The sequence below is a fragment of the Tympanuchus pallidicinctus genome, unplaced genomic scaffold, assembly GCF_026119805.1.
Source record: "Tympanuchus pallidicinctus isolate F22 unplaced genomic scaffold, pur_lepc_1.0 scaffold22, whole genome shotgun sequence".
NCBI lineage: Eukaryota > Metazoa > Chordata > Aves > Galliformes > Phasianidae > Tympanuchus > Tympanuchus pallidicinctus.
The window spans coordinates 19,727,675-19,753,403 of NW_026294739.1; the positions used below are offsets into that span (position 1 = coordinate 19,727,675).

The 25,729-nt window shown below is 43.1% G+C and overlaps 1 protein-coding gene across 6 annotated transcripts in view; it reads right to left on the bottom strand.

Moving 5' to 3' along the window:
• The window catches only part of LOC128082672 (multiple epidermal growth factor-like domains protein 6), a 160,061-nt gene extending 136,522 nt beyond the window's left edge, over positions 1-23,539 (bottom strand). For all 6 annotated transcript variants that reach the window (XR_008207775.1, XM_052687083.1, XM_052687082.1 and 3 more), the window contains exons 1-4: positions 23,439-23,539; positions 10,068-10,202; positions 9,681-9,790; positions 8,427-8,531 (exon numbers count right to left, since the gene is read on the bottom strand). Coding sequence is in view for 5 of the 6 variants with exons in the window: in XM_052687083.1 (XP_052543043.1) it covers positions 8,427-8,531; positions 9,681-9,790; positions 10,068-10,202; positions 23,439-23,527 (439 nt within the window). In the remaining variant the exon portion in view is untranslated. The remainder of the gene's footprint in view (positions 1-8,426; positions 8,532-9,680; positions 9,791-10,067; positions 10,203-23,438) is intronic.
• Positions 23,540-25,729: the final 2,190 nt, after the last annotated feature.

Genomic DNA, 25,729 nt, shown 5'->3' on the forward strand with positions numbered 1-25,729 from the left:
AAAAGGAGAGAGAGGAATCTAAGAAAGTGCCTAAAAATTGTTGTGTAGGATAGCTTTGAAACACATAATATAGAATGTGAGTTATTGTTGTAGGTTTGTGTGCCCAGCAAAACATACTTTAAGAACACAGCTTATTTTCAGAGAACAGTGAGCTTCACATTAGTCAGAAAAATAAAAATACATTTCCAGTATTCCAAACCATTAATCCTCTCAGCATTGAGGAGAGCATGGGAAGTCATATCAGGAAGGATTTGTGATCAGTGATGCTGGAAAGTGACAACAGGGAGCATCCGAAGTGAGCTGAAGGCTGTAAGCTGTTGAGTTTGTACTGCGCAACTACAATCCTTTTAGCAGAAAGCCCTTCTGAACAGGGGAAACCTAAGTACAAGCAGTTAAACTTACTGCACCCACAGTTAATGTGTAAATCTAATGAAGTGACAGATTTGCCTTTCTGGAGAAAGGACTTCTAGTTCTTCACATGTAAAAGACATCATGCTGAGTGGTACCAAAACAATCAGGTTTGAAACCAAGCCTATGATCTGTACCAAACACAGAATTCCACGTCACTTAGAGCTGCTCTTGTTCCCATCTGGGTTGGAAACTACTACTTTCTCCCAGGCAATTGGAAATTCCCATTACAGTTTTCCAACATTCAAATCAAATTCAAATTCTAGGAGAACTGGAAAGTATCAACAAAAAAAACAAGAAGATATCTTTTGTAACAGCTATGTTATTTACACATGCTGGAACAGGCTGCCCAAGGAGGCTGTGGATGCCCCATCCCTGCAGGCACTCGAGGCCAGGCTGGATGTGGCTCTGGGCAGCCTGGTCTGCTGGCTGGTGACCTGCACACAGCAGGGGGTTAAAACTAGGTGATCACTGTGGTCCTTTTCAACCCAGGCCATCCTGTGATTCTAAGACTCTACAGTATGTGAGTCAGGGCAGTCCATTACTGACATATTACTGACATATTTTGATGACATCAAAAACAAAAGAGGGAAATATTTAAGTGCTTTTGGCAGAAGTTTAGCCTTCTTCCTACTCCTGTGTCAAGCAAGCATTTGCCTTGCAGGAATGCCACAGAAACACAACATGACACAGTACTGCTTCCTTTTAAACCTGTTTAACTGAGGGCTCATAACACAACCCATGCTTAGCCCCAACTTCTCAGCTGTATGGAAGTCACTCAAATGCTCACATCACTGTACAATGCATTTGGTGATCGGATATTTTAGGGCTTGTTTGTGAATAGCTGCATATTTGGAAACAGGGTAAAATACAGCATACCTGACATACCTGAGCAAGTGCCAGAGAGACAAAAAAAACAAACCTCGCACTGCAACCTCCCTGGGGAAATCTTTGTTCATTTTAATACTTGTTCTGTCAGCTGTCTCTGTGAATGACAAGGTTTTATCTCTAATGTGAATGGCTTTGAAGGCTACTTGCATTATCCATTCTTCAGCAGCTGCTGCTGAAACCACGGGGTTGCAGACTTATAATTAAATCCAGCTGCCAGGACTGTGAGTGCAGTTCTATCGAAGGGAGCAGCAGTGCTGAGTGGTTGCTGGCAAGATTCTGCCTCTGTTTCTAGACAATGTAATTAACTCTTTTGCCTCTTTTAGATGAAATAAACATCAGCACTAAAGAATGTGTTAAATGACTAAAACTGTATTTATTTACAAAAGTTCTATCGCAGTCATTAAAACCAAGAAAAGAAAACTCTAGGTGGATGATGGCCCAGAGCAGATAGCTCTTCCCAAAAAAGCACTCATAGGACACCCAAGGACAAGACACAGGATGGAAGGAGTTTCCTGCAGCGCACATATTAACTGATCTACTCTTAAGCCTTAAAACACAGACTGCAGAATACAGCAAATATCAATACCCAGTTTGAGAGAATTGCAGGTGAGGTATGGCAGACTGAACCACAGGGCTTCCTTCGAGGGCAAAATCATCTCCAAAGCCCAGTGCCCATGACTAACATTACTTATAGATAGCCCAATCTTGACTAAATAGCTGCAGATGTACTTTTAGAGTATAGCTTTGTTGTAAGTTTTTTTTTCTCCAGTCAAATGGTTCATATTCATGTGTCAGCAAAAAAGTCAGCTACCTAAATTTGACTCTCTCATTCACAGCCCTTTAAGTGCTGTTCAAGGAAGTCTCTGCTTTTGTGAAGAAGTGACTGAAAGCTTCTGAAAAAACACTGCACAGAAATAGAAGCAATTGGCAGAAACACCTCAGAACAACATCACCAAAGTAGGAAGTAAAACATTCATTTCAGCTTCGTTTGTGAGGAGTTGCTATTTGTACCTCTTTGGAAACATGCAGCAACCCAATCACATCTGAGGACTGGTGAGAAAGCCCAACAGAAGCCAGAATAAAGGTGAATTTGCTCTCAGGTGGTTATACTTAGGTTCATTTACTTTTGACATCTGTTTGCTGTTCCCTCCTGCCTGCCGCTAGCACTAATGGCTGCAAAGCCCAGGCATGTCAGCAAGATGGGCTGATTATTACATCCTGTCACACCTAGGTGGAAGCCAGTTGTGATTTTGCTTTTACCATCCCCATTTTAAAATGACAAAGCTTTTATCTCTAAGCTTTTTTAGTGGCTTTTTTTAAAGGGCTTTTTTTTTTTTTTTAAACCTGTAGAGGTTCATATCTTTCCAATGCAGAAAGGGGTTCCCAAAGACTGCAAAGATGAAGGTGAGATGCATGCAAAGAGAGAAGTGAATGCAGGGAAAGGGCAAAGAAGGAGAAATGGAAAGGTTGGAGGAAGCCACGCTTTTGCTTTTTAAATCCTTTATGAGGTCCTGCTCGCAACTGGAGTTAAATCTCTGAATCAACAGCTATCTGTCAATAGAACAGATAATGTCACTTTATGTCATCCATAACTTTTTCCTTGAGAGATAACAGATAGCTTGGACCTTCTGTGTTATTTTGTGCAGTAAAGTTGTCTTTCAAAAGCATCTGCACCGAAGAACTTTTGACTCATTTCTGTCCTATATTTCTAATCAGCCCTGGCATTTTGTATTTAAGTCCAACTTTACCTCTGTATTAATTTGTGACTATATATGCATATAGTTTATTACTCAAACCACAATCTGTTTTAAGTACCAGCCTATCTATCAGTTGCCAAAGGAGAGAAGGCATTAGAGAATGGGATGTAACCCCAGGTTCAAAAAAAGAAGGCATTTACTCACTGTCATCAGATGACTTCCTATGAATCTACATGTAGGAGCTGACACTGCATGTTAAAGATGGATCTTAAATAGGGGAAAAAAAATAAAGCTGTGTTTCCTTTCCTATTTGAAAATATTTAAAAAGCTGATATGAGGTTTGTGTTTGCTATATTAAGGCTTAGGTTTAAAAGAAAAAATAAGAAATCATTAAAAATTTGATCCAGAGATTTTCAAGGCAATTAGGTCACTGATGTGCTGGAGCTATCCAACTTTTCACCAAGAGGAGAATCTGCTTAAAGGTTATGTCAGAAGACTTCATCATGTCTCAAACGTCATTCAAGTTGGTAAATTAATTAAGGACTGAGAAAGCAAGACTGTTTTTCCTGCACATAAGATGAGATCAATTACTTCCAAGCAGTGTAGGATATAGCAGGAAAAAACAATCAATTCAGTTCACTAACTATAAATAGCTGCTCTGATTAATATACTAATTTTAAACACCAAAGGTATGTCAGCATAGTTTCTCTTGCTAATACTTTAACTACATAAAACTGCCTGCAGTATATAGTTTTTAATGCTGTGCCTGTCCAAATTTGCACTAATAAAGCATAAATTAAGATTGTGCACTAGAAAAAGCCAAATTCCATCCACCATTTTTCCCCACAGGAAAAAGCATTCTGAAATACTTAAATAAACATACCTACCTAACACTGCTTCTCACACTGTCAGTAGGAGTGACCACGTTAGGTGCCAAGCTTGTGACATCGCAAGGCAAGAGCTGGCTCTGTGTCCAGCCTGCTGCATGGCTCCACTGAAAAACTGAGTACCCCTGTCCTTCAAGTTCCAGTCAGTCCCTTCCCTCGAAGGATTCTAAACAACCTCCACACAAGCAAAAGCAGTAAAGCACCAACAAAAGGTATTTCCTTGTGCTGCTCCTTTCCCCTATGCTCACACAGCACAAAGGACGTGCCAAAGTCTACTGTGAACATCTGATGAAACACCTTGCTACCTGCAATTGTGCTTTAATAAGGCATATTTTTAAAGTTTCACTACTTTGAAGGGCTTTGGATCCTAGATCTGCCTTGCAATCAACAGCACCACATAAGCAGACAAAGAATTAATCTACCCTCAAAACCACAAATATGATCTAGTTCTCCTAGGAAAGATGAAATCTAAAGGCATCGCTGTGGGTAACAGATCCATGGCACTTTAGGTTTGACTTTTACCATTTTAAGTGATTTCAGAAAGAAGCAAAATGAGTAGCACAGCCTTATGGATATATATGGATATATACTGCCCTGTAAAGCTTATCCAGGTCCTCAGTCTCACAGAAGGAAACATGCATTTCTCCAAGAGACAAGTATTAAGCAGGAAGAGCATTCATCATGCAACTCCTAGAGATATTTACTAGAGAAATAGAGAAGGAAACATTCACCATGAAAGGGTATTCTTAAGTTGCAAGAAGATCCATCAGGCTTCATACCATTTCATTCAATATTTATAAAAAGTGTTTTCTTTAACTAGTTCTGTAGTGCAAACTCTTATCCATCCAGAGTAGGAGGTGCTCACAGTTGTTTACTAAAATCTTTATACAGTTCAATACCTTAATAGTGTGTGACCAAAGTCAAGGAATAGATTGACAGCTAGTCAATGAACTGATAAATATCCATCACATAAGCATTTCATTTTAGCTAACCGTGCAGTGGACATTCTGCCTCTATATACACATTCCAATGCTATTATCTCATGCTTAATTACTTAGGTCTCAAAGCACTTTACAAAGAAATGAACTATTATTATCAGCACTTCACACACAAAGAAATTGAGGCACGGCGGTATAATTTGCCAAAGTTATTGAATTCATATCCAAGGTCAGTGACAGGTGAAAAACAGCTCTTATCTCACACATCAGGCAAGCACTGCATTCATAGACCACACTGCTTCCCAAGCATGTAATATTTAGCAATTTACATTAGCTAGTGTAAAGAATTTAAGTTTCACCTGCATTACAGCAAGTACTGCACTGTAAAATTGAAGCATCTGTACTTTGAGTCCGTAAGACACTGGAATATTCCATCTTTGCATTCAGCCTTTCTCCAGTGATTAAGACAGAAAATCTCACTTTGTGAGGAGTCTGCCTTGGTTGTTCCACACCTGTTTTTAAACATCTCAAAATACCCATCTTCTCAGAGATGCCCAATTTTGGTCACCTTGCCAGTCACAGTAGCTTTTTGCAAAGTCATTGTAATGGAAAGCTTTTGCTTTGGTCAAACCAACAAAGCCTGTTCCTTCATTTTGTGCATTAATATCAGAGGAGGAGGAACTCCAAAAAGCAATAAACCTTTCTTCATCAGATCTCAGTTTAAGAGTCAAAACTAATCCTTATTTTTCGCATTGCACACTTTTATTTGTACAAGGAGGGAAGTTACTCCTGTTTGTAGAACTTGGAATGCTCTCACTAGCTGCATGTCCAAATACAACTTCCAAGTCTGAATTAAAAAAGCTAAATCAAATTAACTCATTTCTAAGTCCAGCTCAGGTGCCTGAGATTATCAGGACAGCTAGCAAATAACAATGAAACCAGCACTGAAGCTGATTTATTCTTGGCACTGGGTTTTGTTAATTATTATTACAGGTTTTCTGTCCCTTTTTCTGAGCTCAAGAGAAATGAGAATCTCAACTTCTGAACAAGTTAAAAAAAAAAAAAACACCACAGCTCGTAAGTTTATATTGTAATTGATATAAGTCTATTATTACAAGACAAATTGCAACAGACAGAGAGAGAGACAGCTCAATCTGTTACTGAATCCTTGTAATGGCTATATGAAGAGCTCAACCATTTCACTCATAAATCTTCCTACTAAGTTTTTATTGCTGCTCGTGTGGATAAAATAATAAAACTTTGAGGTATACAAGAGATGCAGTAATGCATCTCTTCTAGTCACAATTACATGGAGTTTGTTACAGGAATCATAACCTTCTCAGCATCTAATCAGAAATAACATTGTGCTACAGGCTGCTAAAGCACCCTGAGAAGTCATTAGATTTGATTGTGACAGTTGTGAATAATCACCTCTGCTGCACATTGCTGTGATGCAGGGGGCCATCGTCAGTCATTCCCAACGATCTGCCACAAACTTTCTGTGGGACAGACCATGCAGAGCACACAGCAGCTGGATCTCCAGGAGGATGACCTACTTACTAATAAACTTAGGGGCAAACGTTAAATGCAACAGAGGAAAACAGATCAGGAAGGTCTTGAAACGTTTCCATTTGTTTGTGTGGGTGTTCTGTTATTGTTCTTGCTTGTTTTTTGTTTAGAGGGTCTAATTTTAATTAGCTCTCCTCTTTTTGTTTTATTTCTCAGTAATGTTCTCTCTGTTGTCTGTGGAACACAATGCCAAGCATGGTGATCATGAACTCTTACATATACTAAACTTTCAAATCAGCTGTCAGTGCTGAACAGCAAAAGCAGAAAGCAGGTGAGCAGAAGGGCTGAAGGGATAACAGATGGGATACTGCAACAACTCAGAATGCAATCAAATAATGAGTGTGTTGTCAATTGCTAATGGATTTTCCTCTAACAGGACACTGAGAGGTGGCCACAGCACCAACAGTGGCCAATAACCAGAGTTACCAGAAAGGATGCCATTGTGTAACACCATTGCAATTAACATGATCTATTATCTATTATATTCATTATATATTCATTATATATTATATACAATATATATACACAATATATACAATGTATGTACTATATACACATATATATACAATAATGAATTATATTCATTATATATTATATACAATTAACATGATCTATTATCTATTATATTCATTATATCTATCTATTATCTATTATATTCAAGAACTGTACATTATGGTCTGACACTCATCTGATTCACCGAAACCTCAAAGCCAAAGCCTTTGGTAGAAGAGATCACCTTGTCCTGTATGTTAAGTGTAGGAAGGAAAATTATTTATTTTCCAGTAAAGCTGCAGGGAGGATAGAGGAGATTTAATGACCATTTAAAAAGCAGTGTGCTACAGTTAAGTAACACAGCTGCATTAAAACTCAGGCTACCTAAAACAGCAGTGCTCCAACTTCAGCCAGAAAAATACAATAAAAAGCCCTTGGAAAAAGCCCAGATGCTAAGGCTGCTAGCTCCACAGAACATTTTCTTTAGTTTTGTTTGCAACAAATATGATATGAGCCTCCACAATCATCTGACTGGAGATGCCTGCAATGGTTAAGAAGCCTTGCACTCTAAATTACCTTACTTTTGTTAGGCAGGTGAAATGTCCATGATGTTCTTTCAGAAGAGAGGTTTTTCCCTTCAGAATTTAATTTATAAACGCACTCCTGCCAGGCTGCGATAGCAGCTACTGTATAAACCTGGAAATGATGACTGCTGAAATTCCATTCAAACCCTCGGAATCAATAGAAAGCAGACAAGCCACCAAGATAAAGTTCCACCCGACTGCAAAGAGCAAGGACTGCAGGATGCCTCACTTTGTTTCTGCAGTGTCCGCAGCCACCAACCTGTGAAATAGAGACTGCACAATCTCATTTCAGGCCGAAAATCTGACCTCTGCTATCCGCGTGCTACGACCACATAATCTGCTGTTAGAAGTGCTTTAATGCTGTAGGTATTTCCAGACAACAGAAGGAAGACTCGAAAGTCTAGTGAAGACAGTTCAGAATTTGCTGAGAAATATTGCATTTGGTTAAAGCTTCTTACATGGGCTCCATAGAGATTCTAATCCTGCTTACCTCGAAGCAGCAGCTCTACATAACAAAGCAATCTCCATTGGTGTGACACTGGTTCATACCAAGCTACGTGTAAACTCATGTATTTCTTTCCTGCCCGTACAGAGAACCATTGCTAGGGTCTGCTTAGCTGAGTAACACTGCCTGAAGGCAGAGGTTGAAATCCTGTAGCCTGGTGTCAGAAGTTTCATTGTGAAGGGCTCTGCATTTTATTTAATTGTTTGCTTACAAATGAATAAATGTTTTCTATGACCAGGGCCTGGAAAACACAAACTTGTTGCAATAATGCTTGCTGACTTTTCCAACAGGGCTGAAAAGGAAATTGCCATGTCTGACACTCTTTGCCCCAATCACAACAGCCAACGGTAACAAGGTATTTCTGTTTATAAGTGTTCCTCTATGTGCATTTTACTCAAACAGGGAGCAACACTGTTCATCACAGATGCATTTGCAATGGTTGACATTTGACTCACCATACTGGCAGCGAGGACCCTGAAATCCTGCAGGACACTGGCACACGTGAGGTCCTTCTTTAGAACACTTCCCTCCATTGAAGCAAGTGTCAGCAGCACACAGCACTAGAACAAACAGAACAAAGCAGAGTGGTTTTGTTTTTTTTTTGCCAAGGATTCTCCAGAATTACCTCCTCTTTTCATAGCCTACTACAACAGAACATCCAAATAAAATGAAATTCTTTTAAAATCAGAAAGCAGATATTTATAATGTTGATAGCATTAAATTTAATTCTAATGAAAATAAGTCTAGGGCAACGTGGTTTCACCTGAAGACACTTCAAAGGTAGAAAACAATTTCATAGGACTCAGAAGCATGTAGAATGACAGAAGGGATGAACTGCTGAAGGGCAATGCAGCAGTAGGCAGACAACAGCAGGGTATTAGAAGATGTTATGTATGTCTGAGGAAGTGAAGGTACTTTCTTTCAACTCAGAATATTATTCACTTAGAACAGGTTAAATTCCACCTCCTTGAGCCAAATTTGTTAAGAGTATCAAATACAAAAGAACACTGTGGCTACCTTTGTGCCTTAAACGATCTGCAACAAGTCTCAGCTGCTCTTTCAGAAGAAAATAATTCTGTACTGCCACCAGTGCTCAAATATGTGACATTCCTTTATGCCAGAGACTAATATGCAGATTATAAGCATGCCTTTGACTTCTTACAACAGAAGAAACGCACACTAAACACGCAGATTCACACTGACACTAATAGGCTCTCAGGTGGTTGGATTTTGTTTTGGTTTTTTTAAGAATAAAGAGGAAAAAAAAGAAAAGCAATCTCTGAATGCAGTCCTCAAGTTGGTAGAAAGATTAAAGATACATAGGAACAGATGCTTGCTTTTAAGCTGCAAACACAACCGTTGATGAAAGGAGCAGCAAAAATAAACAGTGAGTAGATTGTTGTTTTTTACTGATGTCTTGTTAACAGTGGACAAAGTGCTTCCCAACCATTTCAACTTAATTCCATGTTTCAGTAAAACATCCAGTCATGCTTAAGAATTACTGATAGCAACAGGCTCTCATCAGATGGAGAACCTCAGGGTGGAAAGATAACTGCAGCTTCTTCTCCATTCATAGATTCCCTCTTCATAATTAGAACTCCCAGTTATAAATAGCAAGAAAAATCTTTCTAGAAAGAAGATGCAGAAAGGCCCAAGGATATGATCTCTTCAGTCATTGTTCTGTCACAGTTTTGCCATCATCAACTTACTATGCAAGCAGCCAGGTTCGCTGTTGTGTTGAGCCCACCCAGGGCAGCACTTATAGACAGTCTGGTGCTCCATTCTGTACACCTGCTTGTACACAGTGTAGTAACCAGACCTTCAAAGAGAATCAGTTTGAGAGAACAAGTCAGCTTATTCACATATCAGTAGCAGAGTACAAAATTGTGATTTAAAGCTAAGTCAAGAAGGCCATGACACATCCAAAACACGCAAGTCACATTTTCCACCCAGTAACAGACTTAAGGACTCAGCAAGATGTGATATGCCCAAAACCAAATTGCATATATCTCAGGAGATTACACAGACTGAACTCTCAAAGTACAAAGAAACTGCTTTCAGTGTCAGTACCAGAATTCATTTGTATCACTAATTACCTCCTCTCGTATCCCATGCACCACCTCCTCCCTGTGCAGCCCTGTTTCCACATCTTCACCATGCGGCTGAAGGCCTGAACACATGGCTGTTGGTGTCCCACCAGCACCAGCTCCAACACGGGGCAGACATTTGGCCTTTGGGGAAAGAAAAGAAAATAATCACATTTCATTCTCTCCAATGCAATATCTGAAAATCTGAGAAGAACATACAGAAAGCTAAGCTACCTGCAACAGTTAAGAGTTAGAAACATTACTAAAAATACTGTGGATCTGTGACTTTTTCCACCTTGAACTGATACAACAAGAGAGCAGCACCCATCAACACCTGACAAATCAGCCCAGAGAATTCAGCCTGGCAAGTGTCACAGACCTGAACAGAGCCAAGATTTCATTACTGTTTTGGTTGCATAAGCCACGAGCAGGAACACAATCCTGGTAGCAATTTTCTTGCACAAGAGCTGGCCTCTGAACAGCTAGGCCAGCAAAATGCAATTGCACCTCGTTCCCAGAAAATGAGACCTGCAGTGCCTGAGCAGGATGTGATGGACAACTCAGCACTCTTTGCTGTCTGTAGACAACAATGGTCTTTCAGATGAGGCTCTGCTGACAAAGGGTGGTGCTTGGTAAGCAAAAAAGCTGATGGCTGAGGTGAGGGAGCCTGAAAGGCGCTTGAGGCCATCCATGCCTGTGCTAGAAATGCTGGGAGCCCCATTGCTCCTTATGGAGCACACAGCAACCACTATCGAGCTGACAAAGCAGGGTAGGAACAGGCACTGACCTCTGCAGAGCAGCTACCAGATAGCCAGACGGAGTATAAATAATAGAAACAGATTCTGCCTTAGAAAACAGCATGTAAACCGAACAAAACTTACAATGAAATTCAGGCTGTACAATTCAATGGGAGCTGCTCCATTGATTCAAGTGCAGATAAGATGTATCTAAGCAATTGTTGTGGGAAAAGGGCATTCTGTAAGAGCCCCCCTCTGCTATCTGCCTCCTCAGGGAAGCATATGAGATTTAAAGAGGAAGCATAGCTGTTCCCTGCTGAGGATACCAAAAACAGCAAGAGCAAAATAGAAGTGTTGCTTTGTAGGATGGTATGTAATCCTCATCCTGCTACCAAGCTCTGGTTACAAAAGGACTGAGGGTTTTGCAGAGATGCTGCCAGCCTTGCTTTAATTCTATTCCTGGTGTAAATTGGAAAGTTCTGAATAACAGAAAATAATTCTGCATAGAGCATACCAAGTCCAACTGAAGCTACAAAGCTCTTTTTGGTGACTTTCAATACAGTGGTCTCATGTAGCAACACTGAAATAAAGCTATTTCTGGAATAGCATGCCAGACTGCTAATGTAATAATTAAGCTCCATTAGAGCAGTGAGCTCTAGCCACAGAGCCTTTGCAAATGTAAACCTCCACGATCAAAACACAGAGACAAAACCATGAACTTTGTATATCTGTTCTCATTTAGCATTTGTAAACATGTAGCAGGTGTGCCACACAGCTAACAGGGGAGTTCTTCCACTTTGAGAGAGCCCTGGTCAGGCTATGAAGAATACACAGTCAGCTGACAGAAGCATAAACGTGAGGTTGTGATAGAATGGATAGAAAGCAACTTGCTTTCACCATTAATGCAATAAATAATATTTCTCGCCCAACAGCAGCCTGGCAGTTAGAGTTATCATTAGCTACACTGGATATTGGCAATATCTCTTTCAGGATTTACTGGGCTTTTTTACCTCAGGGGCCCCAAAGTACTTTGCAGCCTTGTTATGTCTGAATACCACACAATGAAGCTTTTCTAATGAGAAGTAGATCTTTCATCTGCAGGTCTTCAGGTAGCTTACCAACATCATTAAATTCAGCCTGTGCAGAACAGGAAAATCCTATAAGCAGGGTCATTTTTACCAATGAGTTAAACACTTGGAAATAGCTGCCTGCCTAGATCAAAGCCACTTTACAGTGTAGCAGAAGTGTCAGGTGTGACTTTGGTTACCAGAAGAACAAGAGGAAGGAGCTCATCTAATCAGCACTGGTTTTATTTGTTCTACCTTCAATAAAACAGACCAAGGTTCGGTTGCCAAATCATAATCTTATCGACACCATTCTAGTGCATAACCTGCCAGTTCCTCGACAAGCAGGCCTACCAGAACTACGGCGTACCTAAGGCAGGCAATATAAGAACTGAAAAGTCAGGCACCACAATTGAATCATTTCCCCCCTCTCCATTTTAGTTCTGCTGGGTGGTATCTCCCCAGCTGGCATGAAAAGCAGCAACCCGTGCACTGTTGTTGGAAAAAGTCTCAACATTAAGGGGTCTACAGTCATGCAAAACACCTCAAATGAGAAACCCAAGCAGGTCTCTGAAAGGTGCTGCTGATAAAAAAATAAAAAGAAACAAACAACCAAATAGTCCCAGACTGGACAACTGGGGCACAGTTTTGGACGTGACTTTCATTATGTAGGTAGCCTATCTTATGATAGAAAGGCATAAATAGTACATTTGTCCTGGATAAACTTACCTTGATAAAAAGCAGTCCCCTGAACTAAGATACCTAATTCCCCCAGGCACTGAAGTAGCTGCAAATCTCCATTACCCTAAACCACACTTTCAGTGGGACCAACGCACACCATCTGCAATGCGACCATTTAAACAGACATTTCCTAAACTATAATATTTCAGTTTCTTTCCAAAATGAAAACATCACAACCTCCATCTCTTGCTTCTACAGAACGTAATACATGCTTCCATCACTGTGGATCCTCCTGGAGACTGCAGCAATCAACCACAGCACACCAGACAACTCACACCAGAACACAGAAAGATCCATCAGCCCCCCAAGGCCTTCCCCCAGCTTTCAAGAGAACCTTTTAGTCCTTTTCTTCACAGGAGACAGAATTTCTGTCAGCTCTGAGAACTTAAGCTCTGCTGCTGACTGAGTGCAAGACACAGAATTAAGGCACATCGCTTTCCCCACATCCCATCCCTAAGGTTCTTGAGAGAAGGTTTCTTGAACATGGCCCCTTCAGATCCCTTCCCCACTACCCCATATATTTCTTCCTCCGTGGGGAGATTGCAGTTATTGATGTTTGTTAGATGGCTCCATGCTTCCTATTCTTTGAGCCTGCCAACACTGCAAAGCAAAGCAGAAGACAGCAGTGTAGTTTCAGATTGCCTCAATTCCTCCTGGAACCACCCTTGCTCTGCTTCCATGTCACCTCCACTACTCAACAGCCCATGTGTGCCAGCTATTCCTTCCTCTCACATTACCTCAGCACTCAGCGTATTTAGTTTAAGTTCAAAGCAATTGTTCTCAGCCCATTCTTAGCACAGTCTGCTGTTTGTTTCACATCCAAAGCAGCTCTTTGTATGCCCAAAATCTTGCCTGCTTTCTTTTTCCATTACGTCAGTTGGTCTAATAAAACCCTTGCCTTACTTAGCAACCATGTCTCACTTAGCAGGCTTTTTTAAAATGACTCTCCCTCTAGTGAATGGAACATCATGTACTGATAATTCATGCATATCTCCTTTTATTAGAATTGCCTAAAAATTTCCAGATAAAGGTACATTCGTCTGCACCACACTTCCATAAATAAAAGAACGAAGCTGACAATTGTTGTAATGACAGACTGAGCCCATCCTATAAATTCCTCTCGTGTGCTGTTGCCACGTGTCCAGGAATGGCTGTATTGACTTCTATGATACAGTTAATAGGAACAAACAGCACTCGCAGAATAAAGAAAGGCAGCAGCATAAAGTCAAATGCTTATTAAGATTTATTCAAAGCAAGCCATTCCCCCAGCATGCCCTTGGGATAACGTAAAGGCAAATATTGAAACCTCTGCTACATTGCAACTCAACTGCAGCAGTTGCATAACATGGAATCCTTTGCAAAACCAAGGGCAACACACATCCCCTCCTCAAACGCAGCTCCCAGCTCACAACACACGAAGTTCAGCCCTCTGTCTCACTGCTCTTCGATAGATAACACATAAACAAGCAAGCTGCTGGAACAGAAGTACCACACAAAATGCAGTTAGTTATGTGTTACGGCTCTCTGCTCGATAGGTGCCACCTAAGACTAAACTGAAGCTCAAGTGGATGAAAAGCCAGAGAGGTTGTGGATCTCCTGTCCATCCCTGGAGGTGTTCAAGGCCTGTTTGGATGGATGGGGCCCTGGGCAGCCTGGGCTGGTATTAAATGTGGAGGTTGGTGACCCTGCCTGCAGCAGAGGGGTTGGAGCTTGGTGATCCTTGATGTTCCTTCCAACCCAGGCCATTCTGTGATTCTATAAACATACATTTAGGCAAGGAGAGCTCCACTTTTACTGTCGTGTCCGTTGCATTCAGAATACTTCTTATTGAGAGTTTAAGTGTTAAAATAAACCAAACACGTGTGTATTATGCTCTCTGATTTGATTGATACACCAATCCCTTAACACCTTTATACACCAGTGCTCTCTGTTAGCCAAGACTAACACCAAGGCTATTATTAGCTCCTCAGTCTGAGTCAGGCAAGCCAGAAAGCTCTAGCTTAATATTTGCATTAAGAGTCTGCCCTTTAAACAAAGGCACCCTATACACAGCTCAGGACTTAAGATTCCAATGAACAGATAATTGGATCAACATGAAGCAAGAGCCACTGCACAACAGGAAAAGATCAGAGAATTAAAAGCATCTCCAGAAGGAATATAATTCATTCTTGGGTTTACATTTTGAAAGGGGAATATACATGTTTGTAGAAAAAAAAAAATGAAGTCAAAATAATCAACCACGTGGAGGTCTGTGAAGTAGGAATACTGCTAAGCTGCCTCAAGGCACCCCTGAATCTCACACTGAGGCTGAAGCAAAGCTCTGCTGCACACTCACACTTCTCTTGTGCCTTTCACTGGCTGCCTGTGGGCCACAAGCTCAATGCACTCTGCTCTCATCCATCCCAAGAGTTTTATTTCATTTGCATCTTTCTTGAAGGCACCAAATCCCAAAGGCGTGCACCTACACAAGTCTCAGCTTCCACTCAGAACAGCCTTTCTAATCTTGCAATTTAAGATTAAATATTCCAACTACTAACCCTGTGAGTGGTAAAGGGGAACAGCATGGGGACAAGGCAGGAAAAGAAAAATAATTGTAGGCTTGGTGACACAGACTAAAGCATTAAAAAAAAAAAAAAAAAAAAAAAGCAGCATTTTGGGGTCTTTGAACCTCAGCAGCATCCCAAACAAGCTCCCCAGTGAAAGACCCACAGGGTTCCCACAACTCAGGGCAGAGGATGGATGACAGAAGCCCCAGATTTACCATTTCCAAAGTGACTTACACTGGTTTTATTCCTGCCCATGATTCTGGCAGACAGGGAAGGACAGTAGAGCAGTTATTTTGCACGTTATCACCCAACCAGATGTAATCTCATATAGCAATAGATTGGTTCTTTTGATCAAGTGCAATACCGTTTCCATGTAACAAGGAAAGTGCAGTTACCAGCACAGCCCATCTGCTCCTGGGAGCGTGGAGGCAGCTTTCTGCACACTGCTGGCATGTGTGCTCCACAGGGGGATGAAGGGGTGAAGAGAAAGGAAGACAAGTGAGCACATGGGAGCAGCTCTGCCATTCCAGGAGGTACATTGTCTTCATGACAGTTTTAGTCTGCATAGCACAACCCTAACACCTGGACCCCTGAACGACAAGGGAAGTCAGCCTTTCCTTCCATCAATCCACCTTCTACCCTGTCCCAACTTAAAAACCAGAAAGCTGAAGCTGGATCAGTTTAATGGCAGTGAGAGAGCAAACAGACATTCAGATATCCCTGAAGGTTTCTTTCAACAGTGCAGTTAAGACAAAACAATATGAAGTAAAAAACATTGGCTGTCTGATTGCAGGTCTGCCACAGAGACCGAGTGAATGACATCACTTTCACACTAAAGCAGAAGGCTGTTAACATCTTCCTACATGCAAGGCATCGCAGACTGCATGGCCTCAGCTGAAGAATTTGCAACCTGAGCACAAGAACCAGCAGCTTCCTCTGTAAGAGTGCTCCAGAAGGAGCCTTGCAGAAGCATGCTGTGCTCCAGAAGGGAACAGCTCAGCACTACGATGCTGTGTGCAAACAGGATATTGATCAGGGTTTGTTATAAGGAGCAACTCAAGAGGAAAAGGAAAAAGTAAATTTTGTCCAAATGCAGAAATCAAGTTAGGAAGTAAATGATGAAAAGGTCTAAAGAGCAAATCAAAAAATAGTTATACATTTTGTATATGGAGATATTTTGGTTAAGAGCAACAATAGTCCACAAAGACTGGAATGACAGAAGAGACATTTCTTCCCTTTAAAAACTGCCACAAACTCTTCTTTCCACCCTTCAACTATTTTAAGGCTCATTTCCCCACATTTCTCAGATAAAATTAATCAGCACTACCAGAGACAATTAGGGCATCCTGCTCCCCTGACCGCTAATCAATCCCTGCTCTCTACTGATCCCGTATCAATATTTGTGATGTTTATGTGCCCTCTGGGATATAGACTGGGAGCACCAGGCTCATTTAGATTAGGTCTCATTATCACTGCTGTGCTCGGGATCTGTGGATGCAGGTCTGCCACAGAAGACTCTTAACCCCACGGGTTACTAATGCACTGCTGTGTCTTATTCACATCCTCTCTCTGATTAGATGGAGCAGCTAAATAACACGAGAGTTCCTCCAGCCTTTGTGCACCGCATCCAGATGCAAAGCAAATCAATATGAGATGATTAATTACACACTCAACTATTATAACAACAATAAGATTTTTAGTTCCTACTGCTATCAGGCTGCAGCGTCTGTCCTTCAGCTTCTACTTAACTATCCTCCTCCTTCCCCCAGGGTAGGATAATCTGTTTTGTTTAGCAAGAAATGTAGAAGATAAACATGCACTGATTATTATGCCCAGTCACTTTTTCTTTTTTTTTTGCATCTTTAATCAAGGAGTTATTTTATTTATTTGAACTAGAACCAAATATTCCCAGCAACACCCAGTTTCACACTTTCTGCTACTTTCTGGCTGGCTTCTGCAGGATCAGGTAAGACATCAGGTAAAGCACAGACCCAGAGGGGATGGAAAAACGTAACATCATCACTTCAGCATGCAACTCTAATGAACTCCTAATACCCACATCCATTCACGTGCAGGGAAGCTGAGCACATTGCTGTGTGTACTGCACCCAGAACAGCAGGTTATCCAACAACAAGGCTGGAGTGAGGCTTAGTCTGAAGAGTGTGCTACCCAAATAGGAAATAATTGCAAAATGACCTGTTAGCATCTCCCTAACCCCTCTGGTCTTCTTTGTGGTTGGCTTGTGCGTTGCTAACTGCCTTCTGCATACCTCCTCACATCTCTAAGCTGGGGCTATTTATTTTTTAAACAAGAGATTGGAAAGGACAGCATCCAGGAGCAGCACTGAGAAACCCTTCCAGCAGCACAGTGCCTTCTAGGCAGCTCAAGAACCTGTGCCTCAAGGATCCAGCTCCAATCTAACAACGAACCATGAGGAAAGTCAGACAGGAGGAGGCTACCAGATAGTTTGCATGTACACAGCACTAAGACAGAGCACACAATTGTCCAGAAGTGAGCTGTAAGAGGAAGGCATGAAGCAGCAGCAGGCACTTCTGGATGAAATTTCACTTGAAATACACCCAGGCTCAATTATCATTCCACTGCAGAAGAGTGAGCAATAAAAGTAACCCCAGCAAGTCTGCCAGGTACGCACGCTAAAGTTTCTCTTGGCAAGAAAGCACAGGAGGATCTAATGCTAACATACTAAAATGAAAGCCATTGAAAAAATATCACACCACTTGAGCCAGAAGGAGGAAAAGCTCCGATTTTGTTTACAGTGAATGCTGCATTGCTTGACATTGAAACCAGTGAAGCCAGCAGAAAGCATCACTGCTGTCAAACTACCTTGGTCTCAGCCATCTCCTTCATGGAGGATGCCAGATTTTTGACTAAACCACTTTTCTTCAAAGCTTACTTCCAAAGTAATGTGTAATACATGCAGGAAAACTTCAATTCTTACATGCTGATATCTTAAGTGTTGGAGTATCCCAATTGTTTTGCCCTGACAAACAGAGGTTGACACCACTGATGCAGGATTGCCACCAGGCAGTTTTGCAATTGATGATGCATCTGTCAGGTAGGCAGAGCATTAGCAGCCACACAGAAGCAGAACCACAGGCTGGTGTGAAGGGCTGAAGTGCACAGAAACTCATTTCCTACTCAGGAATAGCCTGGCTGAAAAAGACCAGGCACAAAACAGATAAGTGCAGGGTGATTTGAGATGCATTTTCTGTTATAAAACCATAAGAAGCACTACAAGAAGCCTGCTTCTCAGCCACAGCCTGAGCTATTGGGATATATTTTCCATGTAAAAAACATGGTATGGGCATGGTGTTGTCTGCTGCCCAAAAGCTGCTGTTGATTTATTAAAGGAAGGAGGCATGATACTTCCTCTAAAGAATCCAAAAAAAAGGGAACTCAGGCACTCAGATTCCTCTAACCCTCCTCTTTCAAATGCATGGATTGAATACTCATCCAGAGGTCAATGGCAACCAAAAAATACAAGCTTGTACAACCAACACAGCTGAAAGCATGCACTGTAGAGGCAGGAAAGTCTTCAGTGCACTCCCAGAACAATTAATGCTGACTTTCAAACCAAGAGCAGCATGGAACCCAAAGCAAAAAGAGCAAGACTGCGTGTGCTCAGCACATAATCTTCAAAAGCTTTGATTCAGCAATAATGAAAGGAAATTTCTTTCTCCTCAGAAATAAATTAAAAGCAATACATTTTAGAGAGAACATAAGCAATAACAGGCTTGGATTTCAGAAGGAGGAAATCCATTAACTGTGTTCAAAGAGGGAAGGTATTTAATTGGTGAGTAACATGATTTTGCAATATGGGCTGTTAACTCTCTGAGATCCAAAGCATCCTTTCCAACACGAGGTTCTGTGGAGGAGTCAGACCAGGTTCTCCACTACTGTGACTGATGTGTACATAAATACCTGAGCCACATCAACATTTCAGAATGACACTTAATTAAACCTGAAGAAGTGCTGACAAGTTCTCCCTCCTCAGGGTGTTTTTGAAGAGTAGCTTAAACTCAAATCCCATTGGGAGTGAGAGGAAGGAATGGCTTCTTTGCCTTAAACGTGCAGACTTAAGGCTCATACTATGTGTACATAGAATGGCCTGGGTTGAAAAGGACCACAATGCTCATCCAGTTCCAACCCCCTGCTGTGTGCAACCAGCAGCCCAGGCTGCCCAGAGCCACATCCAGCCTGGCCTTGAATGCCTGCAGGGATGGGGCATCCACAGCCTCCTTGGGCAACCTGTTCCAGTGCCTCACCACCCTCTGGGTGAAAAACTTCCCCTGATATCCAACCTAAACCTCCCCTGCCTCAGTTTAAAACCATTCCCCCTTGTCTTATCACTGCCCACCCTCACAAACAATTGTAATTGTATACATATACATATATAAGCTATTGTGATCACAGGTAGCAAGTTTCTAGATCTCCCTAAGAGAGCAGGCATTGATGTAACCAGGCAATATTTTACAGTAAATCAGATCAGTTCCTTCGTACAAAAACACACCATCTTCAGGCTATCAGATTTTATGACCACATATTTCCCACTGCCAGAGTTCAGATGGAAGTATCTTGATCTCATTCTCCTCCTGAATAAAGTGTTATAATTCAGGAAAGGAACTTCAGAGAAATCACTCACCCACTTCTTTTCATCCTCCAGCCAGTGAACATACCAGGGGACAGAAAGAGAGCCCTTCACTATCTGTTAAAAAGCCTAAACTCTAAGTTAACTTCCCTCCAGAAATTCTGCTGAAAAGAGGCTTTGCACGCCAACTTTTTGCGGCTGTGGTTCTGTCAGGGAGCCGACCAGCACAGCTCGATCTGCTGGCAGCACGCTGTAGTGCAGCAGCTAGAATGGCAGCGCTCATTTTTTCGTTCGCCGTGACATTCATATTCACAAAGATGAGAAACCCTTCCATATTTATTTTCTTTCCTAGCAACCGCTACTGGATACTGAAGAAGGACAGCAGGATTAAAAACAGCCATCTCTGAGAGCAGAAGATTTTCCATTACAGAAGCAGAAGGGAATTGTACCACACTGCTTTATTTCAGCTCCCAAACCTGAACACACGTCAGGCCCCACAAACCAACTCTCAACAACTGCAAATGGGCATCGCTGAAGCTTAAAAACCCAACATATCATCTAAATATGCTGGGATACTATCTAACCAAGACATGACTACACAGCCTTCTTCCTTATCACCCAGAGAGCCTTGTGACAGAATTCCAGGCTCCCAAACACAGCTCTACAAAAAATTATACAAAGCAACCTGGTCTAGCATTAAATGGGAAGGCTGGTGGCCCTGCCTGTGCCAGGGGGGTGGGAGATTCATGATCCTTGAGGTCCCTTCCAACCCAAGCCATTCTGTGATTCTGTACCACCACACACCTCATGGAAGACTTGCATTGCTTTGTTATAGCCAAACAAACTGCACGTCACTGCAAATATATTAAAATTCAGTGCAAACAACAATTAGGATCTAAATGTATCTTCTCGTATGGAAGCACCCTGTACACCACTAGTCACAGTGAAATGCGTTCCAGTCCTCAACAACACAGACTTCAGCTTTTTAATTACATCTACTTGCCTGAAATAATTAAGGATTGCAGTTTGCACTACTCTTAAAGTGTCCACAACCAACAGTGAAGCCCTGCAATAACAGCTACCATTGCTACACATTCACCTTTACAGAAGATGGGCTGAGTTTACTTGACCACTGTATCAATGAAGATACAAAGCTGAATGTTACAGCTTGCTTTTGGGGAATGATTTATCTCAAGGAGCCTACACAGAATTAAAGAAACCTGAAAAGTGTTTCTAAGGCAGGAACCCAGCTCTAAATCCAGGTGTTCCTTGAGGTGCACTCAACGTGACTTGCCTATGGGTAGCATGATGATATGCAGCTGCAACACCTGAGAATTTTTTTTAAAAAATGAAATAAAATGGTTTTAAAGATTGTGGTGAGATCCTTTAAAACCAAAGCAGACCCCTGATGTAGCATCCTGGGCTGCCCAGCCACAGAGCATGGCACTGGGCTGAGTGTGCAAGGGGACAGGTTGCACTTGGTGAGCTGTGCAAAGCAGCCCTCACTTCAGTTAGCTGGGAGCAGGAGGAACCATTCACTGAGCCACATCTCAGTTCCTGCTAAGATCCCAAGCAGTGCACAAAGTGAGGGCCTTGGCATTCGCCTTGTAGCCACTCCTTCCTCCTGCTCTGTGTGGGGAAGCATCTATACTTCTAAAACACACAGTGAATACTTCTTGAAGAAAGGTTTTCCTCCTCTGACAGCAGCTGAAGCCTTCTGGTCTCAGTTCCCATTTCTGCCCTGACCCACAATAACTCCTGCTTTCTGTTAGGCACAATCCTGAATGCAAGCTCAGTGTTGCACAGCTACACATCACCGCTTATATGTCATGATGTGCCCCAATTTTAAACCACAGGGCTTACGGCAGCAGAGGAAACTGTTAATGGTAAGCTTTTTGTGATGAGAGATGGTTGACTCCTCATTTCAAGGTCTAAACGCCATGGTTTTTAGTGAAAATGTGTATTTGGACCCTGGTTGTTCTCTAAGTTCTAATATAAGATCATCAAGGGCTAATTGTCTGGAAATATGGTTGATGGAGTTAGTCATCCCATGATCTGTTCTGCATTATGCCTCCTCAGGGGGCTTGAAAGCAGAAAACCAACATGCACACAGACCCTGTGCATTTCTAGCTAGGAGTAAACACTCAAAGTCAGCAGCAAAACAAGAACAATTATGAGGAGAAATATCTTTCTTACCCTCAGCCACATAAGATCCTAGGCAAAACAACAGCAAATGGCAAGGAAAAAAGCGCCCAGCACAGAACGTGCCAAGGGATGCATTTGTTGTACTCATCCCATTGACCACAAGTCATCAACGCCAAAAGAACAAAACTGAAACAGCAGAATGATTCATGGCAGTGCAAGCTGGGCAGGCAACGACTTCTTGTATTTCTGAGGGCACCAAAGTCTCTAAGCAGGGCAAAGGGAGAGGGGAGGAATACTTACACTTGCTCTGACTCAACAAAAGCAATGCTAATTAGAGTGATTGCAGGGATATCCCACCTGTGAAAGCACTCAGGGCTTGCCACAGGTATTAGGGCTGGGGGCAGGGTCCGTGTTTTTCTGCACAGCTGCTCCCAACGGCTCGGACACAACGGCAGATACTCTCCATGTGGTGCCATTTACAACAGAATTTGTTCGGGGCAATTCACAGCTGGCACCGCCTCCAGCATCAGAAGTTCTGGATCACCACTGTTTGATGGAGCAACCGCAGGTCTGTGCGGGCCAACGGTGCTCTTCTAGGAGAATTGCTTATAGAAAGAGAAAGCAGCCTCAAAGAAACTCCATGAGAGCTCCAAGCACATTAACCTGACTTCTCTACACAGCGTGGCCCTACAAAATGGAGTAAGGTTTACCAGGAGTCTGCTGGAGGCCGTTTACGTGTGTTAGCCTGACACAGCCTGAGAACACGTTGCACGACAGACTCAGACATTTCACTTCTGCCACGCGAGAAGTAATGGGAAAGAACCAAAAGGCAGGCAGTGAATTCTGCGAGAGTGGGATGGAGTTGAACGAAGTACGAAGTACAAATAAATAGAAGGGGGAACAAAGAGGGCAGGGATGGAGGTAGGAACACCTCGGGACGGCTCTCAGCGCTTTGGGGGTGGGGAGGACGGGCCGTCCGCGATCTGCTAACAATGCAGGGGAGCTCTGCAGGGGGAAGCGCTCCACACAAAGCACGCAACAGTTTCCAGCCATCATATTTCCACTTACAGCGAGCAAAAACTTCGTCCGTGGGATTCCGTGCACGTTTCCGGCTGTCCTACTCAAGAAATTGTCCGGAAAGATAAGCGTTTCGCTTCACATTCCGAAACAAAGGGCGCTCACCGCCGAGAACACCTCACAAACTTGCTCAGGGAGGGCCGGTCCGCGCCGCGAGCCGTGCGTGCAGCTCTTTGTGTCCGCGCACCGCCAACTGCCGCGGGCTGCAGCTGCTACGGCACTCAGCTCCGCCTGCACGCGGTCCGTGCAGCACCCGGGGCGGCTTTGAGGTTTGCTCCGTCGCTTCCCGCAGGTAACGCTCCCGCAGCGAGCAGCACCGCGCGCGGCTCAGCGCTGCCACCCAGCAGCGCCGGGAAGAAGAAAACCTCAGCCCCGAGAGCATCACCGGAGAGCTCCGGGTCTCCACCCGAACTTTCTGCCCCCGAGCCTTCGAACAAAGCGCCTTCCCAGCCCTCACTCACATGCCCCGCTGCAATCTCGGCTCCTCCGCTCTGCTCACTCGGGCCGCCAGCGCCCAGCCCAGCCCGAGGCACAGCCACACCGCTCCCATCGCGCGCTGCTCCGCGCCCCTCTCAGCAGCAGCCGCCCACCACCCTCCAAACCCTATAAAGGGGCGGCGAGGCCCGGCCCACAGCCCGCCCCTCACCGGGGCTGGGAGCGAAGAGCCCCCCGGCGAGGAGCCCCGCGGACCCCTCGGGCTCGCACAGCCCTTACGCTCACGTACCCTTTCAGCTCCTCGCTGTGGGGCTCGGAGCGCCCTGCCCCCATTATCTCGTTTTAAGTTGTCCCCGATTAACTCCTGAGGCGGAGAGATTTCTTCACCGTGGCAAGGAAACACACAGCCCTTCCCTGACCTTAGAATTGTACCCTGAGATCCGCACCGCACGGCTGAGCCCTCCCATCCCCTTCCCTCTCCTCCCCTCCCCTCCCCTCCTTGCATCTGGAGCAGTTGGAGCTCCGCAGGACCCTGGGTCGGGCTAATCTCATTACCTCCCGCAGAGCACATCGTTTTCTAATCATTTTATTTCTTAAAGCCCAGGAAATCTTTCTTCATAAAATAATAGACCTTCATTATCTCAGAGCTGAGTGTTAATTATGTCCCGAGTCATCATCCCGATTTGGACCACTTTCAGGATGGCATTATGGCCAAGTAGCAAAGGATCTGATTGCCTGGCCCTGGTTTCTCCAAGAGAGGTAAATTAGTATTTAATTTTTGTTCTATCTTAAGGAACTCAACAATAAACCATTAAGAATTATTCAGTATTTCGAATCTGCGTGCGATGGCTCCGAACGATGCACAGTAATTACTGCACCCAGTTACTAAGAAGAGCAGCTTTTCCTTTTCTTTTTCAGCCTTTTATGGGGCTATTGAAGTGCAGAATTCCCATTGCCTCGCTTGCTGAAGGCTGTTTAGTGGATGAAACCTTTACATGGGGGCGAAGGGTGAAATACAGCTGAGTTCTGAGGATGGAATGGTTTACAGCCCCTCGTGATCAGCACAGGACAGCATGCAGGCTTTAGGAACTGACATTATCCCACACTGAAAAGCAAACCCAGTCTGCTCGATGTGCCCTTCTTCAAATATTATGTAATGTTTTGTTCTCAGCCGTGTTTTAATTGAGAACATCTAGCAGGGCTATTGACTTTAATGGGACGATTCACATGAGTAAGAGTTGCGGGGAAGCAGCATTTGTGAAGGCAGCTTCAAAAGCCCATTGGGATAATTGATCTGACTGAGCCCAAGTCGGTTAAATCTTCAGGCCCGATACAGACAATGCAGACATGAAAGCAAACTCATTTATTCTAGTTCTTATGGTGGGAGCAGTGGGAAACGTCAGGGAAAAACGGTGGTGTGCACAGAATTAGTGACTCCTTTTACATCACACAGCCCTGCCAGGACCAACCAGATGCAATCAGCCACGAAACTTATTTGCTACAAAATGGTGTATCTTTGAGCTTGATTCCTACCAACTATGTCGTGCCCACCACCAAAGCAGTGTTGGTGAAAGAATTCTGTTCCTGAGTGGTGAAAGGAACAAATTAAATCCAGCGTTGGAACTGAGCAGCCAAAGTCCTGCTTCCCTCAGGCGACTCTGCAGGTCAGCTATAATCTGAGCCAATCGCATAGAATAAAAGCTGTCAGAAAAAGAACACCTCCTGTAGCACTGCAGGACTTTCTGTCAGATGGAAAATACATAACTTCCATTATTCTCCTCTTTCATTGATCAGGACGTTCTTACATTTTCAGGTGCAGCCCTTTGCTAAGCATTATCGAACGGCGTATTGCTTACAACAGAGTGGAGATCCATGAGTTCTGCAGAGAAGCTGGCATCTCTCGTGGAGTCTCCTACTGTTGTCTTTATTCTGAAGTGTGTTTCTCTCCCCATCAGCATTCATTGATGATTATTTTCCTTCAAAGACATTGTGAAAGTTGCCGTTTCTCCCCGAGTGTGGATGTGTGAATGAGCACATCTACAGCTTGCAGTCACACCTCCCCGTGCCATTTCCATTTTTCCGCCCAATCCTCAGTATCTCCAAGCCTTTTTAAATTGCAGTTAGTTCCAGGATTTAACATCCCCTTCTGATTGGAAGAAATTCTCGTGCAGAGACTGTAATTAGAAAGGCTGTGCTGTGTTCTGTTATTAGCAGGAATTGTGATTTTTGGAGTGGTGGGTTAATTGCTAATAACCATATGCAATGCTTCTCTCAAGATGTTTCCCATTACAGTAATTAACTTAGCAGCTGGGGTAAC